This window comes from Python bivittatus, unplaced genomic scaffold (genome assembly GCF_059951505.1).
Source record: "Python bivittatus isolate LINGU-HERP-01145 unplaced genomic scaffold, Pbiv_v1 ctg000840_np1212, whole genome shotgun sequence".
Classification (NCBI taxonomy): Eukaryota; Metazoa; Chordata; class Lepidosauria; order Squamata; family Pythonidae; genus Python; species Python bivittatus.
This window is the reverse complement of record NW_028277113.1, coordinates 40,065,023-40,083,016: the sequence shown is the minus strand read 5'-3', so window position 1 is coordinate 40,083,016 and position 17,994 is coordinate 40,065,023. Positions and strand designations below refer to the sequence as shown.

Below are 17,994 nucleotides of genomic sequence, written 5' to 3'. Positions count from 1 at the left end.
ATAAAGAAAAATTCAGCTGTATTGTATAGCTACTTTTTCTTTGAGCAACAGATTGTCATTTCCAGCTGATGACACAACAATAGCTACTAGATTAAATGGAGCTTTCATGCACAGAGGCTGTACTTCTAAAACTCATGTTTAAGTGACAAATGAGGAAGGCCAAGCCTTGATGTCCTGCTTCAGAGCTTCTCCAGGCATATAGCTGGCCTCTTCTCTCCAATTCATTTCTGCCCCTCCAATTCATTTATTCCATATAATTAATTGCCTCCTCTATTTTCCATCCCCCATAATTGTGAGCAGACAATTTCAAGTTTCCCACCAGCAGCTCTACTTCCCTATCTCCCTCAGTCATCTTTTTCAGATTTTTCTCACTTAGTGCAGAGTCAGTTCCTTGGTAGGAAAAAAAAGATTTACACAACTTTAAATTGGCAACTAACCCAGCCATGCCCTTGCATGCCAGTCCCAAGCCTGAGGAAAGTTGAGGAAAGACCTGGCGACCTGCCTTGTAAAAACCTTGCCAATAAAATTTTATGGAAAGGCTTTCAAATGATTCAGATATGGTGCCCAATGGTAGGACCCCCAGGCCAGAAGGTACCCAAGAAGCTACTGGGAAAGACCAAGGACCTGCAGTGAGTAGTCAAGGCATTAATGATGCCAGCAAATCCAGCAGGCATCCCAGCTGCTGCTGCAGCCATCAGTGAAAGCAAGGGTCTGCACTGCATGAAGACACATCAGACAGCGATGTGGAATGTCCAAGGAATGAGCCAGAGTAAATTAGATATAACCAAAGGCGAGATGGCCAGGTTGAAAATTGGCCTCCTTGGTGTCAGTGAGCTACACTGGGTAGACAACAGCTATTTCCGGTCTGAGGAATTCACTATCTATTACTCAGGATGATGGTGGCAACTGCTGATTGATTAGTAGCACCTTTTTCCTGCCCTGCTTGGTCTTGTAGTCCTTCTAGCCGTCCTGTCTCCAGTTCTTCTATCATGGTATATCAGAGGCCCTACACCAGTGTTGTCCAAACTTGGCCACTTTAAGATGAGTGGACTTCAACTCCCAGAATTCCCCAGCCAGCCATGGGGAACACTGCCCTACACAATGTTCAGTGCTAATCAATAGAAGAAATAGGATCTGAACTCTGTAATTTGAATGGGGGAATTTGTCTCACCAATTCCCCCTATTCTGCTCTCAAGCCCACTATCCAGGTGTGTGTCAAGGTTGATTCGCACACACAAGGAGCACATATTTTTTGTTTCACAAGATGTGTGTTCCAAAATTCTTTATTGTAACTGCCTTTTACTACTGGTTCTGGTATGGAATTTTAAATTTTAAAATTGGGCTTGTTCTGTATTTTATTGTGATGGAATGGAATTATGAAGGCCAAGCTCAGGGAGATAAACATTTTCTTAGCTCGCCAGAACCGCGAGGGAGGAACAAGAGGATGAGACTGGCACCTCCCTGAGGAATTCACACTGTTGAGGCTGGAGGACTTTGGGAACTGGGGTTTTAGTCTGGGAAGATTCTTGCTAGAGGTTGTAGCTAATAAACATAGCTGGACTGAATTGGCATTGTCTCTTGGAGTTCCTTGGGCTAGGCCTGACATTTATTAATGTCACAGTTTAAATGTATATTTGTATTAGATTAATTATATTGTGTCAGTCACTCTGTAGTGGTTATTCCTTGGCAAAACACAATATAAATATTTGATTTTTTAAAAAAAGAATCGTGCTGGTTATTCTCATATAAATTCATTTTTAAGAACTTCCCCAACAAGATCGCTATTGGCACATTGAGTAAAAATGAAAAAGGCCTATAGCTTTTTCATACTGTGACAGACAAAGGAAGTGAAAATGATCAGACTCCAGGTCAGATTAATTAAAGGCGATATACCTTAATGTTCATGTTTCACTAACTGTAGAAATATTTCAAGGAACTTAGTAGAGTTTAGTCTCCCAGTCAAGCTAGGAGTGATTGGAGTTGGAGCCCCAGTGCATCTGAGGACAATCAGATTGGGAAAGCCAGCACAGATTTGGTGATGCCGAGCAACCAGTAACAATCAAGAAGGATAATCATGTTCTGCTCCTTTTTCTGGCAGGTGCCATGTGCTTATAGCAAGAGCTCTATAGCAAGCAGCCAGTTCCTGCGGCTTCCCAGTGGAAGGGGTGAAGGAACTTCTCCGGTGGAATAAGCGAGACGCAGCTGCTCTAAGTGTTCTGCTGGGGAAAAACAAGTGACCGCACACCCGTCGCGCAGAAAAGGGAAGGAACTTCGTCAGCTCGCCCTCCCCGCAAATAGAGAAAAAAGGCGCCTCGGGAACCGGAACAGCCCTTAACCCAAACTCTGCGAAGAGAGCGCGAGCACAGCGGCGGAAGAGCAGCAGCAGCAGCAGCTGTCAACTCGGGGTCGACGCTCCGGTCGCCAATCGCACCACCGTCGCGATAGGAAACCCCAACGAGCCAGCTTCGATCCACGCCTACCTATCGCTGGCGGGCCATGGCCGAGGGGACAGGCTGCGAGGCGTCGAAAGCGTGCTTGGCCAAGATAGTGATGGTGGGTGACTCCTTCGTGGGGAAAACCTCTATCCTCGGGCGATACACCGACCTTTGCCCCACCGCCCTGGCGCCGCTGCCTTCCTATATCACCACCGTCGGTGAGTAGCCAACGCGCCTGGACAACGCCCGTTGTCTGTGCCTGGGGCGCCCAGTACGCTCGGCGAAAACGCACTGGGTTCGTGGTGCTGGACCAGCCCAGCCCCTGTATTTCCTTATGCGAACCCAGAAAACTGGGTCAATGTAGCCAACGATAGATGAGAGCGAAGCTGCCCTGTCCCGCCCACTTTCTTGATTTCCTTGTATCATAAACTAAACAGACACACACCCAAAAAAACCCGGTAGTTGCTGAGATTTCATTCAATGCATAACGGTTGCACATCTGCAAAGGTAATAGCTGAAAGCCTGGGGTCAGCTGCATTCTTTGTGTACAATATAACACATGGACCATGTTTTCAGGATATGTGAAGCTATGAATTTCTGTTAACAGGCATACACTACCATATTACCCGTGCACCTAGCTTTTTAAGTGAAGTCTCCAGTTTATCATGTCATCCTTAGTGAAATGGATGTCACCTTCAAGTTCCAAACACAAGACTTTGTACCCAAGGTTTATCCTAGGTTATAATCTCCATTTCAGGTCTGCGGAAAAGTAAGGTGCAAGCCTTAGTTGAAGAGCCACATACAAGTGGGGATAGGTCATATGGGAGTAGAGAGGGCTGAAATGCCTTAGTGGTATGATTTTCCATTAACTGAATTTTACAGCTTAACATTTAATGTGAATAAAGTCATAGTTAGGACTGAAGTAAGTGTAAGACTGTTGTGAAGCACTCACACTTTCTTCCTTCTGTTTCCTATATTGAAATTGAAACTCAACAAGTTTCAAACAAGTTGTTTGGCAGGGTAAGGGTATGATCAGTCTGCTTTCCATGTGTGTTACGTAACCTCTTGCTGATGAGGAGTTATTCTAAACTGGGGAATTACATGATATTTTTAAAGAGTTTCATCTGCAAAAAAACCCCCCATGGTCCTGTCTTCAAAGACCATGCAGTCAACATTTTGATAGTGATAGCTGAAGAAGGGAAGGATAGTGGATAAACACTGGTAAATGCAATTACAGTATACATGCTCACAGCTAGGATTATAATTGACATGGTAAATTTATTGTCTATCTTAATATTACGAGAGTGGTAATTGTATCAATTGACCACAATCCAACCCTGAATTGGATATGCTTGTTAAATTGATTAAGGAAGTCTAATTCTGTGCTTCATTGTGACTATGGTTTTTAAAAATTCTTTATATGTGTTTATGTGTACGTATATGGAATCCTTTTGATTTCTTTAGTGGCATGGACATATAATGTAAATAAAACAATTCCTGGATATTTGGATTAGAATTACACTAAACAATTCACTTGCATACAAATTATGCTATTCTTCTAAGCATTCTTCAGTCTCATTGATTTCCATTTGGTTTGTCAAACTGAATAAAAGCTTCAGAATCTTTATGAGAGGTAGATGAATTAAGGCTAGGTTCTGTCAATCTAATGTAAATATGCTAATGAAGATCTGTTCTTTATAGTCAACCCCATCTGGAAGCTTACTGTTTAAAGCTGCTATCACCAGATCATTGATTCTAGAAAGGAAAGTGTCCTCTCCCTGGGGGGGGGGGGGCAGGGAAGAGGGAATAGACCCACCCTCTGCGAAAAGGCAACAGGACTGGCATTTGTTTTGTGAAAGAGGAGGAGATTTATTGAAAACAAGCCTGTACATTTGTAGAATTATCAGTGTAGTTACCCTGGCAGAAAACAGATTAATTGTGGAAAATAAACTGACTTGGCTTAACTGGCTTCTCAGCTATATATCTTGAACTTCAGAAAATGTATATTATACACCACTAGGTAAAAGATAATACAGGGGGTGGTTAGGCATTGGCCACAGTTTTAGATGCCACTCAACCCACATTGGAAAGTTTGCAGCACAACTGTTATATTAGCAGAAAAGAAACGTTTGGAGTACTCTCCTTTCCCAAATAGCACAATAGAATACTTTAAAAAAACCAATAAGCGTCTAATGTAGAAAATGGATGTACATTCATATTTATTTGTCCCTGTTTTTGAATTTTTCCCCAGCCCAAATTGAATCTCAAGAAAATGTGCCTGTGTGTGTATGTATGTGTTAGACACAAAAACACACACACACAGCAATTTAGCAATTCATATTTTTGAAAATCATTTTATTGGATATTTTTAGGAGACTAACAAATATGTCAATATTGTACTTGGAAGCAAAGAATTTTTTGTATTCTCAGACTGCAAGATTCCTCTGCCACAGGAGAGTGCGGTGTTGATTTTGTTTTCAGACAGAAGACTGTAGTTAGCAGTTAGGTAATGTGCTGGAGCCATGCTCCAAGCCAGGACAAAAAGTCTTTTTAGTTTATTTTAGATGTAATTAAAATAACATTAAATACTGCAAATATGATTACTTTGTAGATAAATAATTTCTCACTTAAAATCTCCTGTACCTATCCTCTACCAAATCAGTGTTGTTATTGTTGCCCAGATACAATCATTTTTCATAAGAGGTGGGGTAAAACACGACATTTTGGGGTCAGAACGTTTTGAATGCAAAATGCTTTGCATGCCTCTGGTTTGAATAAGATAAGGGATGCATCATAATAGGGGGAAACACATCAAAGAGGAAGAAAGCTTTTGTGCACGGATGAAAATTCAACAGAAGATTCACAGTGGAAGAAATGTTCAAGAAAATTTTGCCAAATCAAATTCATTTTTTCTAATTTCCTTTTCCTATGTTATCTAGTCTTCAATTATCAGATCTGAAAGTTCTTCAACCCAATTTTCAATTAGAATTTAGAAATTAATCTTTGGAGTTGTAAGACAAAATTCTCAAAACAAAATAGTACTTTGGATGTCCCAAAATAAAGTTACAAATTGATGTTCTACCTTTAGGGAAAAACTGAACTGTGCCTATGACATCCTTCCAAGAGAACCTGATCATATGACACTTCACAAACATTTGCACTGGCATGATAATTTGCAATCTGTATGCATGATAACATCTTCTAACTATAATACTTCAGCAAGTTCACATTCAGTCTGGGTTGAACAAATTCCTGTGATTAATTAAAAAGCCAGTTTGCTTGATTGCAGAAAAAACTCATGCATAGTATGTAGACTGTAGGGCTGCATATACAGGGCAGGGAAAATCTTTGATGATTACTAGATAGAAATTTTAGGGCTGTGGAATTTAGTAGAGTTAAGGACAGAAACAAAGGGACTGAATTAATATAACAGAATAGGATGTGCTGGAACAATCATGAAGTTGAAACAAAACACTCCTCTCTATTCTTTTTTTAAATAGTAATTTTTGTTGTACTACAATTACAACAATAACAACTAATACAAATTTTTAAAAATACAAAGAAAAAAATAGAAGGTGCAGAAAAGGAAAAAAAAGAGAAAAGAATAGAAAAATAGAAAATAAATAAAAAATAAGAATATTGTAAAGAAAAAGAAAAGAAATATATAAAGAAATGACTTCCCCCTGCATCCCCACAAGTATAAACAATTTTAGTAACTTATCACTTTCTCTTAAAATACAACAAATAATCTCTTCTTCCCACATCCCATCACTTATCTACAAACAAATCCATAAAGCCTCGTTATTTCAGTCCTAATGTCAGCAAAAGTCCATTAAGGGTTACCAGAGATAACAGCATATCTATATTAACCTTGATCAAATAGACCAACTTTATATTCCTCCCTTTTACTTCTAAGAATCTTGATCTTTAATCCCTTCAAATAATGTCCTAGAACTTGACTTCTTTTCATTTTTTTCTTTCTCCCTTCTCACAATTTTTCTTCAAAGCTTTAACAAGACTCTTTTGTAAATCCAATATGGGAAAATTACCAGGTCACTCTCTTGGCTTGCTATTTGTATATCCCTTTTAGTTATTAAGACATCAGCCGGTTTCTTTTGTATGTCCAGTATAACATCTTTTTCCATATCATTCTTGTAACCTGTTCTTTTTAAATCCACTTTCAAATCAGTCTCAATCTTGTTAGGTAAAACTTGTTCCTCTTCCATAACATCTTTTAAATGCAGTCTATCTATAGAGGCAGACACTCCTAAAATTAACTTATGGGTCCATTGTTCAAAAATATCCCTCAGTATGTCCAATGCTGAAATATTTTGCTTCATTCTGTATTTGTAAGTTGAGTTTGAGTGTTCTTCTCCTTTAATTGTAATCTTTAGTTCCTTCTAGTTCCCCCTAGTGTCCAATTTTTAAAGTTTTATTTTATTTTATTTTATTTTATTTTATTTTATTTTATTTTATTTTATTTTATTTTAAAGAATTCAAAACAAAAGCATTTTCCCACAGGAAGGATTCTTTTTAATTAATTCCAAAATCTTATTTCAAACTTATCTGGATCCTTAGTCCATGTGTAACTTTCTGAAATCAAAGTTTTAATCACCTTTTTGCTGTTTATTCAAAAAAATTTTTTTTAAGTCCTTAAATATGTATTTAAAACTTCTTTTGCTAAGGATTGAAGGAAACTCACCCAGTGCTGTAAAACTTGTCAGTCCAAAGGTTTCTAATACAGGTAGTCCTCGCTTAATGATGATTCGCTCAGGGACCATTCGAAATTACAATAGTGCTGAAAAAATGGACTTACGACCCATGCCCAAAGATACAGCGGTTGCATCGCCCCCACTGTCATGTGATCAAAATTTGGGTGCTTGGCAGCCCACCCATACTTATGACTGCAAGGGTGCTGCAACTCCCCCCACTTGCCTTTTCCCCCCCCATCTATGCCCTTTTGGCTGCCCTGCACAGTGGCACTCATTGGCAGCAGGGCTGGGCTGAAGCAGAGGCCTGAGGCCTTCAACAGTCTCAGCCAGCTGCCACCACCCACAGACCTTGACTTCAGCCCCAGTGCCACTGCTGCCACTGAGAAATGCCTACTCAAGCCCCACACTGTTGGCCTTCGCCACCTTGTACTGTTCCCCAAGCTGTGCCTCTTGTTCTGTCCCTAAAGCCAGTGTCCCGTTGTCCCATTCCTTCCCGGAGCTGTGAATCCCATACCTGCTGCAAGCCAGGTCCCATTCCTTCCCCAAGCCGTGCCTCTTGTTCCTCCCCTAAAGCCGTCATCCCATTCCTTCCCAAAGCCATGTGTCCCATACCTGCTGCAAGCCGGTGTCCCATTCTTTTGATCCTTCAGAAACCTCCTGGTCTCCCCCGGGTCTCGTGAGAATGGGACACTGGCTTTAAGGAAGGAACAAGAGACACGGCTTACAGAAGGAATGGGATGCCAGCTTGCAGCAGGTATGGGATGTGTGGCTTCGGGGAGGAATGGGATGATGACTTTGGGGAAGGAACAAGAGGCGTGGCTTGGGGAATGGTGTGAGGTGGCAAAGGCCAGTGGTGTGGGGCTTGAGATGGCATTTCTAGTGGCAGTGGTGGTGCTGGGGCTGAAGTCGAGGCATGGGGGTGGTGGCAGCTGGCTGAGACTACTGAAGGCCTTGGCCCTCTACTTCAAACCCAGCCTCGACACTGCCACCAATGAGTGCCACTGTGCAGGCAGCCAAAAGGCATGAATGGGGGGGAGATAGGTGGGTGAGAGGAGTTGCAGTGTACCTGCTATTGTAAGTGTTGCTGGAGCAGGCTGGGGCAGCTGAGGGTTCCAGGGGTGGCTGTGGCTTTGCACTGCACTGCAGCACTCCCCCCAACTCGTGCGTGGCCTGCACCAGGCCTCCCAGGGCCTCCCCCATCCCCCTGAGGCATCCCCATGCTACTTACCTGGGACTCCATTCACTTAATGACCCTCAATTCTCGCTTAACAACACCAGCTGGGATAATTCGCTTAATGACCGCATTGCTTAGCAACCTAAATTCCGGTTCCAATTATAGCCATTAAGCAAGGACTATCTGGAACTGAAAAGCAGTTAACAAGCAATTTCCAAAAGTGATTAGAAAAGGAAGTATGTGAATCCAGTGTCCTTTCAAAGGCACTGATCATAGTTTGAGCAAAATGGCTATTCCATCATCCCCCAGAGCTCTAAACCTGCCAGAGACTGCTATCTTGTGGTCTCCTTGTGAGGAGTAATTGTCTGGGGCACTTGTGGGCGATCTCAAGTCCTCTCCTTGCCCAGGGGAACAATCAAAGAGGCAGTCTACTCGCTGGCTCTTCATTCTGCCACGGTCATTGGCTCTGCAAAAAATCTGCCATTTCTTCCCCAGAGTCCAACACTCCTCTCTATTCAGTGAGTTAGATCCATGCTTGGAATATTGTACCCAGTTCTTGACACTATAATTTAGGAAAGAAGTTGACAAACTGGAGCATGTCCAGAGGAGATCAACCAAGATTTAAGAGACCTAGAAGAAAAAACGTATGAGGAACAGGCAGCGGGCTTACCAACAGTGGATTTAAATGACAATGAAGTAGATTTTTGTTGGCTGTCCAGAAAAAAATCCTAACGATAAGAGGTTTTCAACAATGGAACAATTTCCTGAGGAAATTGTGAACTCTTCCTCACTGGAAGTTTTTAAGTAGAGGGTGGATGGCCATCTGTCAGGGATGTTATAATCCTTACATTCCATTATTCCATGAAAATACTATAATGCTATAGTAGAATACAGTGGGGCCAAAAAGTATTTAGTCAGCCACCAATTGTGCCAGTTCTCCCACTTAAAAAGATGAGAGAGGCCTGTAATTTTCATCATAGGTATACCTCAACTATGAGAGACAAAATGGGGAAAAAATCCAGAAAATCACATTCTCTGATTTTTAAAGAATTTATTTGCAAATCATGGTGGAAAATAAGTATTTGGTCAGTATCAAAAGTTCATCTCAATACTTTGTTATATATCCTTTGTTGGCAATGACAGAGGTCAAACGTTTCCTGTAAGTCTTCACAAGGTTTTCACACACTCTTGCTGGTATTTTGGCCCATTCCTCCATGCAGATCTCCTCTAGAGCAGTGATGTTTTGGGGCTGTCGCTGGGCAACACGGACTTTCAACTCCCTCCAAAGGTTTTCCATGGGATTGAGATCTGGAGACTGGCTAGGCCACTCCAGGACCTTGAAATGCTTCTTACGAAGCCACTCCTTCATTGCCCGGGTGGTGTGTTTGGGATCATTGTCATGCTGAAAGACCCAGCCACGTTTCATCTTCAATGCCCTTGCTGATGGAAGGAGGTGTTCACTCAAAATCTCACGATACATGGCCCCATTCATTCTTTCCTTTACACGGATCAGTCATCCTGGTCCCTTTGCAGAAAAACAGCCCCAAAGCATGATGTTTCCACCCCCATGCTTCACAGTAGGTGTGGGGTTCTGTGGATGCAACTCAGCATTCTCTCTCCTCCAAACACGACGAGTTGAGTTTAGACCAAAACATTCTACTTTGGTTTCATCTGACCATATGACATTCTCCCAATCCTCTTCTGGATCATCCAAATGCTCTCTAGCAAACTTCAAATGGGGTCAGACATGTACTGGCTTAAGCAGGGGGACACATCTGGCACTGCAGGATTTGAGTCCCTGGCGGCATAGTGTGATACTGATGATAGCCTTTGTTACTTTGGTCCCAGCTCTCTGCACATCATTCACTAGGTCCCCCTGTGTGGTTCTGGGATTTTTGCTCACCGTTCTTGTGATCATTTTGACCCCACGGGGTGAGATCATGGAGCCCCAGATTGAGGGAGCCCCAGATTGAGGGAGATTAGCAGTGGTCTTGTATGTCTTCCATTTTCTAATTATTGCTCCCACAGTTGATTTCTTCACACCAAGCTGCTTGCCTATTGCAGATTCAGTCTTCCCAGCCTGGTGCAGGTCTACAATTTTGTTTCTAGGGTCCTTCAACAGCTCTTTGGTCTTGGCCATAGTGGAGTTTGGAGTGTGACTGTTTGAGGTTGTGGACAGGTGTCTTTTATACTGATAACAAGGTCAAACAGGTGCCATTACTACAGGTAACGAGTGGAGGACAGAGGAGCCTCTTAAAGAAGTAGTTACAGGTCTGTGAGAGCCAGACATCTTGCTTGTTTGTAGGTGACCAAATACTTATTTTCCACCATGATTTGCAAATAAATTCTTTAAAAATCAGACAATGTGATTTTCTGGATTTTTTTTCTCATTTTGTCTCTCATAGTTGAGGTATACCTATGATGAAAATTACAGGCCTCTCTCATCTTTTTAAGTGGGAGAACTTGCACAATTGGTGGCTGACTAAATACTTTTTTGCCCCACTGTATATAAATTACATATGGCTTCCTATATATTTATATAGGCAGTGTACTAAATTAATAGGAATAATATCTGCTACAGCTTCAAGATTTCACAAGGAAAACTTACTGCATCAAAGACTATGGAAGTTTTATTTATTTATTCATACAAATAACCCATGTGAGGAAAAGGTATTAAATAGAAGAATATTAATCCACTCTTCGTTTGCATGCCGTTTTAAGAATAAAAAAGAATGGTTTGTTTTGATTATCTCTAACTGAGGCTCGTAATTCTGAAATATTGCCTTTGGGCTTCTAACAAGCAAAAAGCATTTATTGTGGTTTAAAAATAATTGTGTTATGTTGTCACTAAGGATTCTAACAGTAATGTAGGTTGCTTCCACACAGCCACTGGTGTCACCCCTCTTACTCTCTTCAGTGGTTCTGCACTGCCACATAACTGTCCCTAACACTGGGGAAGATAAGGAAGGAACGTGATGAAAAGGCCACCAAGTAAGATGAAGAAGAAAAAAATTGCTCCAGCCATCACTTGCTCTTCCCCAGCCCTTATTTTTTCTTTGCCTTGTTTCCGTTTGAGGAAAACTTGACCGAGGGTGGGGGCAGAGAAAAATACTGCAGTGCCTTCAAGGCAAGAGTGCCCACCTATATGAAATAGCCCACGTTATATGCAGAAGAAACACAGCCTTTTTGCAGCATCTCCTCTGGAGTAGCAACTGAGCTAAAAGTTAATCAGCTCATCTTCCAAAGATCTCTGGAAGTATCTTAGCATTGTGGAGACATGGGCACTTCATTAATCCCAGATTAGTGCAGGGCATGTGTGGAAGGGAACATAGTTTAATTAGATGTAATGGGCATCATTCTGATGGAAAAGTGAATCAAAGGACCTCAGCAAAATAGGGAAGCAGTGGTGTCCAGACTGAGCATTCTCATAGCACATGAGAATCTGCCTTCAAGTTTTAATTGCCCTTCAGTTGGCATATAGTAGCAGCAGACTGCTCCATGTAAATAGAAGGTCATTACTGCAATTGAAATGGAAAAGACAGCATCAACATCACTTCTTTCCAACCATGTTTTTGCCTTGGGCAAATATCTCTGTCAAAACTAAACTAGTTGAGATCTCTCTGATGGAGTTTGCCAAGGGCAATAAATGAACTCTTGTATTTGATCTGCTATAATGGATGTTGGTCTCTCAGCTCACCTTATGTGTGAAAGAAAACTATTGATCTTTTCAAAATCCAGCCAAGGTATAGAGGATCAATCACTCCTGGGCCATTCTGAATCGAAGAGGACATTCCCTTCTTACAGCACCTGCAGTACTGTTGGATAAACTGGTGTGGGGAGAAGTGGTCCTAGGACAGAGCAAGAAGAGTCTGTGATCTTGAAATGTTGAGTTATTCTGTTGAGCTTGGCCCTGATTCCCCCCCTCCCCAAATCTTGCCTTGACAACCCACTGATTCATCTTATCTGCTTGTCTTCATTGCTCCATTCCTCTTGTTTGCATAGCTTTTTCTAGGTTCTTTTGATGCATGACCAGAAGATTACCTGCAAGATAGATATAGATACATAAAATATAATAAATTGAGTTCCTTTTAGGTTTGAAATGAAAAGGCATAAACAAGCAGCGTTTTCATTTAATATGACTGAAATGTTTATAACTGAGCAATCATTTCAGTGTTAAAATAGATAAAAATCAGAACATTTTATACTATAAATCAATCATGTGGCAATATCATCCAAAGCTAATTCTTGAAGGTTTTAGATACAGCAGCTTTGTGCATGCTTTGGACTGATCTAGGCTTTTCAGCTAGACTTGATGTTTAAAAGGCCTATTATGTGACTAGCTTTAAAATCCTCTTTTACAAATTGTTTTCTAGCTAAGGCATAACTAAAACTGGGTGTGCGTGGGTGAAAATCTGCAGACTGGTTGCTTATATTGGCTACACAGCAATGCACAATCTGCATCACGTACATCTGCTGTATGTCGGCTACAGAGCAATGCACAACCAAGTTGTAGAATGTATTGTACGTAGTGGAACAGTTGCTGGTGTGGTTGCTGTGCTCACATCAGCATGGTGTCAGGATCCATGTCAGAGCTGGATTGTGATTTTAAAAGTATAATTCGCTTTTGTGACTTTCGTCTCATTTCTGTCCTTGGGAAGATGAAAGAATGTACTGAGACCGCTAGCAGCTCAAGCTGTGATTCTTTTCCTGGGAAAGATGGTTTATGCCTGTTATCTCTCCTTCTCTGTTTTATCCTCTTTGCAAAGAATAATATAGGTAATAAGGTATAGTCATACAGTATCTTGCTGTTATGCTCCCTGTCTGAAAAATGGACAGTGGTTGCCAGTCTCAGGACTCTCCTGCACAGCAGCCTTAAGATACTGCCCCCCATGGTGAAGCCGGCTGGAAATGAACCTGGCTTAAAAAATAGTTGCCAAGATTTCAACCCGTTCTTCAGCTTTGACAATGATTTGGACTAGTGGTGGTTACCATATCCACCCACTGGTGTATTTCCCTGCTTCTTTACCCACCTTTCTTTCCTATCCATGCTAGGAAAGCAAGTGCCAGTTTGAAGACATGTGGTTTCTATTGTCAGAACTTTTGTATGAGCCCTCTTCCATTAACTCTCCCTGGTACTTGACACCTTCTGGTTTGGTGCATCCATCAGTGGAACGTCGTTTTACTGTTCTTACTGTGAGTTCAGCTAGAAAGGGAAAGTGGTAAAACTCTTGTCAATTTCTCTTTAATTTCTTTTTAAAAAGGGAGTGAGGGTAGGAAGGCCCTCCATTTCAGTGGCCCACCAGTGAACCTGTTTTTTAGGGGGAAAAAATACTGATCTACCAGTGAACATGTTATTATTATTTTTTTTTAAAGATGTAACATTTCAGTAGTCCATCACTGGGGTAGAGAGCAGGAGGGAGTCCCAAGGGCCAATGGTTCTTTCTGGCCTGCTACTGCTGCCTCCAACTGTTGCAACAGTGGTTGAATGTGTGGTGTTTCAGAACACCACTTATTAGAGGTATAGAAGGAAGCCACATAATGCCCGAGGATGAAGCATAGTGGGGTTCAGGCTTTAAGTGGGAATGTTCTGTTTCTTAGATGGACATCCTGCAAATGGCTGTTAATGGCAGCAACCACTAACCAGAGAAAAGGGGGCATGCTGGCAGATCCATCCAGTGATCGGTCGGAGCTCAGACATTGCCAAGTCCAAATTAAAGTGCAGCTGGGAGGCTGCAGAAAGAGGTTCAGGCCCGGGCAAGACAGAGGATGTTTGAAGTGGGAAAGCATGATTGCAGGTTGCCTCCACACTGAGGGTGGCATCATCGTTGAAGCTCTCTCAATGTGACTGCTGAAGTATTGCCTGCCCGTGGTCAGTAGATCATGTGGAGGATCTCTTAGGAATGGGAAGGTACTGGCAGTAGGCGGGGCAGCTGTAAAATTGCAATACTTGAACTGGATATTACCCCAGAGGGTGGAGTGCTATTCGGATGCCATCTATCATACACAAACAACTAACTATCCAGTTGTGTAGCTGGGCTGATGCAGAGTTTTTGCTTTTCTATAGATTTGAACTGTTGAAAGATAAAAGGAGTTATTTGTGCCTAGTTAGTGTTCTGTTTTCCCCTGACTAATTACAATTTGAAAATATATTACAGTTGTGCAGTCTTATGAATACCACACAACTTTGTAGCAAGTGCTCAGTGTTGATTTTAAAAAAGTAACCCTATATCTATGAGAAAAGTCACAACAGATCTCAATAGGAGGCATCAATTCTTTTTATTCCAAAGTCCTCTCTCATCTCCCCCTAGAATTTCCTCTCTGAAAGGGAGTCCCCCACACTGCTTAGAGACAAAGGAATACAGAGTGAGTCGGATAATATGATAAAATGTCATTTCTTGGTGCTTAAATGCTTGTTTCTCATAGTTTGGGGCACTTCAGCTCCTGCTCACAATTCCAGAATTATAATTGCATGTTGCTAATTTGCTAGCAATATTGGAGGGTTGCAGCTGTGGATAGTAGCGTTTAGTTGTTCAAGATTTGCTTTCCTTAAAAAAACAAAAAAAGCATTCACAGTAAATTTTCACTGAAAGCACTTTATTCAGCACTTAAACTCTCAGGGATGGTTGCCCTTCTTCCTCTTCAATTATGCAGTTTTTGTGAATTATAAGCAGCTATAGTTTTCTAATTAAACTTATACGGATCATAAGGCAGACTCATCACATTGAGAATAGCAGACTATAAAGAATAACTGTTTTTTGTTTAAACAATGGCACCTCATTGAACACCAGGGAAAAAGTTTATGGGAAGAAAGATTTGCATGTCCAAGTGAACATGGAGCTGCTTCGCCAAATAAATTTTTGAACTATTCTATGACATATTTTCTTGCAATGAATATTGTAATAGCACAATGAGAAGTATATACAAGGAAGTACTAAGTTTTTAGAACTCTTTAGAAGCAAGACTTATCTTCTGCAGAGAAATTACAGGCCAGCAGGATCCTTTCTTTCATCTTTGCTCTCAAAGTAGAAGCAATTTTTTTGCTCATTGATAGAGTCTTTGCTAATATATAAAAAGGCAAGAGTTCCATTCTGCCTTCCTTCCTTCCTTCCACCCCCCATATACATATACACACATATATCACATAGATAGCCTCCCATCTAGATTTGTAAATCATGTATAGTTTGAATGTAGACAATTATAATTTATAAAACCATGACTGTAGTAGAGGTTTCTGCAGTAGGTGAGGTATACATGGAATCAAGATAATCTGCTGGCATTAAGGAAGATAATAATGCACTTCCCTCAATTTTTTGACCTAATTTGCTTTCAACAGTCCATACAGTGAATAATTGTACATGATCTGTTACTAGTTATTTATAGTGAACAATTGCAAAACTGAAAAATGTCCATAAATCTGAGATGAAGGATCTCAAGTCTACTGATCAAATTGTGGTGTATCTGTTTTCTTGGGTCCTTTCACAGGTACTATGTGATACCTCTTGATCTGGCCAGTTCCTGCTTTAAATCCAATTGTGATTTGATAGTATGGAGCAAATACAGACATGTCCTCACAGCTCTGAGAGGATCATATGCTGATAGGCTCCCAAATCAGTAAGATCTGTTGTGAGGATCAGTTTGTGCAATCTGCATAAATACTGTTCTGGATTTGAAAGTGACTAACTCGATGGGTAGCTTTTTGTGACTGTCAAAGTATAAAAGGAGAAGCATCTAGTTAGGTAGTCTCTGTGACTTACAGCATGGCCTTGTTGCCCCTCTTGGTCTGCCTGGAAAAGAACATAGCAAGGGGGAAAAACAATCTCTGCTGTCTTTCAGCATTGTGTGTTGAATATAATTATATTAGATACTGTTGTGCAAGTTCACACATCACCCATTCATTCTCTTCATTCATATATGCAACACTGGTATGCAAGGAAATATAAAATCATTTTGCACACATAGGTATAAGTAAAGAAATCCAGTTTTGTACATACAGTACTGATTTGTATTAGGAATATATTGGTCAGGCACACAATGCTAGAATAAAAAAAGCCTCTGTGAACTCAATTCCTTTCCATTGTTCCATCCTCACTTAGAGTTATCTTATCCCATTCTTAAACCTCGTAAGAGTTGCCTCTTTATTTGCAAATAGCCAAGTGGAGCAGGAAGCAGAAGAACTGATGTTGTCTGAACCTGCAGAAAATATACCCTAGCATAGAGTACAGTAATTTTTTCAGCTGTTATAGCAATGGTACGGTATTTCCTTCTCTCCAGAAGCTGGAACACTTCCACCCAAAAGTTGATAAGCAAGAAAAGGGAGAAGAACAGATAAAAAGACAGGAGGTTAAATATAACTTCTGTTTAACAGCAAACTCAGTGGGTTCAAACAGGATTTGGAGCCAAAGTAGGGCCATGGAGGAATAAGAGATGCATCAATATCCTTGGGAGAACCTGAAGTGTATAGAAAACTGTGTATATTTACCAACATATATAAGAAAATCCCATCTTTTTTTTAAAGGCCTGTTTTAGCATGAAAGTTATCTGTGGAATCTTGACTGACTTAGCTTAAAAAAGACAAGCAAAATATGTGGAGATGGACTGGAATAGCCCTCTTGAATTTTCTGAAGTGAACTTGAAGTTTCATCTCCAGTTTAGTAGCTACTCAGTATTCTGGAAAGGAACATTTTGCTTAGAAGCGGGGATACACTGTGCCAGTTATTTTTCTTTTTAAAGCTCTCAGTCGTACTTGATAATTCATCCAGACTGGAAGGGATAAGATAGTTGACATCTAAGTGTGCCTCTTAGAATTAGATTTGGATCATTGTGTACTGTTTTTATAATAATATTAAGAAGGCAGGATGAAAATTAAGGCAGAGACAGTATGATGAGTTTACCTTTTTTATAGATAAGCCATAGGATTGCTTAATACTATTGGTGGTACAATTGGTGATCTATTTCTTTCTCTCTTCCCCCACATCAACCTTGTCCATTTGTGAAATTTGTTTGAAATTTTATATAAAGCTATGAATAACTCATGCATGCAATGCTTATTGACTTCTATTTTTCACTAACATTCATTGACCTTTTAGGTCAATACATGTAAAGTTGATTTAAGAAGTCAATATGCCTTATTTTAATTTAGATTAAATTTTTGTCTGATTCAGCACTCTTTAGTTGTCTTTTTATAAATAAAAATGCTTCTGTCAATTTATTATTAAAATTTATGTCAAATATAAAATGTTTTCTGTAGGACTGGAAATCCCCCGTTGAGTTATTATTTTTAGGCATTTCCAGCTCAGTGTTTTGAAAGTGACCTTCCTGTTTTCACCACATATTGTGCCCCTTTCAGATGCTGCCTCAGCTATTGCACAGAAAGAATTCAAACATTAAATTGTACAGCTGGCGCCATACAATGAGGGAATACTTTATTCTTATTTTTTTATAGATAATATTGTGCAGAAATATCAATGTATTGGGCTTAAGTAATAATTTTTAGTTTTTTATTTGTCTTTCTGGAACTGAAGTGTTAATAAAATGATCACTTGTTGAACTTAAACTAAACCATACATCTAAATATGCATTAAATGCAAAAAGATCATTTAATTCAGTTATAGTGTGCTGCAGAATGTTTCTGAAGAGATGATTTCTCAATGGGAAAATACAGTTGTGGAGTTTC

General features: G+C 40.4%; 1 protein-coding gene across 1 annotated transcript in view; it reads left to right on the top strand.

Annotated features, from left to right (window-relative positions):
* The first annotated feature begins 2,331 nt into the window (after nucleotides 1-2,331).
* Nucleotides 2,332-17,994, top strand: part of LOC112542586 (ras-related protein Rab-10-like) — a 53,370-nt gene continuing 37,707 nt past the window's right edge. Inside the window, exon 1 of the mRNA XM_088130810.1 lies at nucleotides 2,332-2,653. Coding sequence (XP_087986936.1) covers nucleotides 2,497-2,653 — 157 coding nt within the window. The 5' untranslated portion in view covers nucleotides 2,332-2,496. The remainder of the gene's footprint in view (nucleotides 2,654-17,994) is intronic.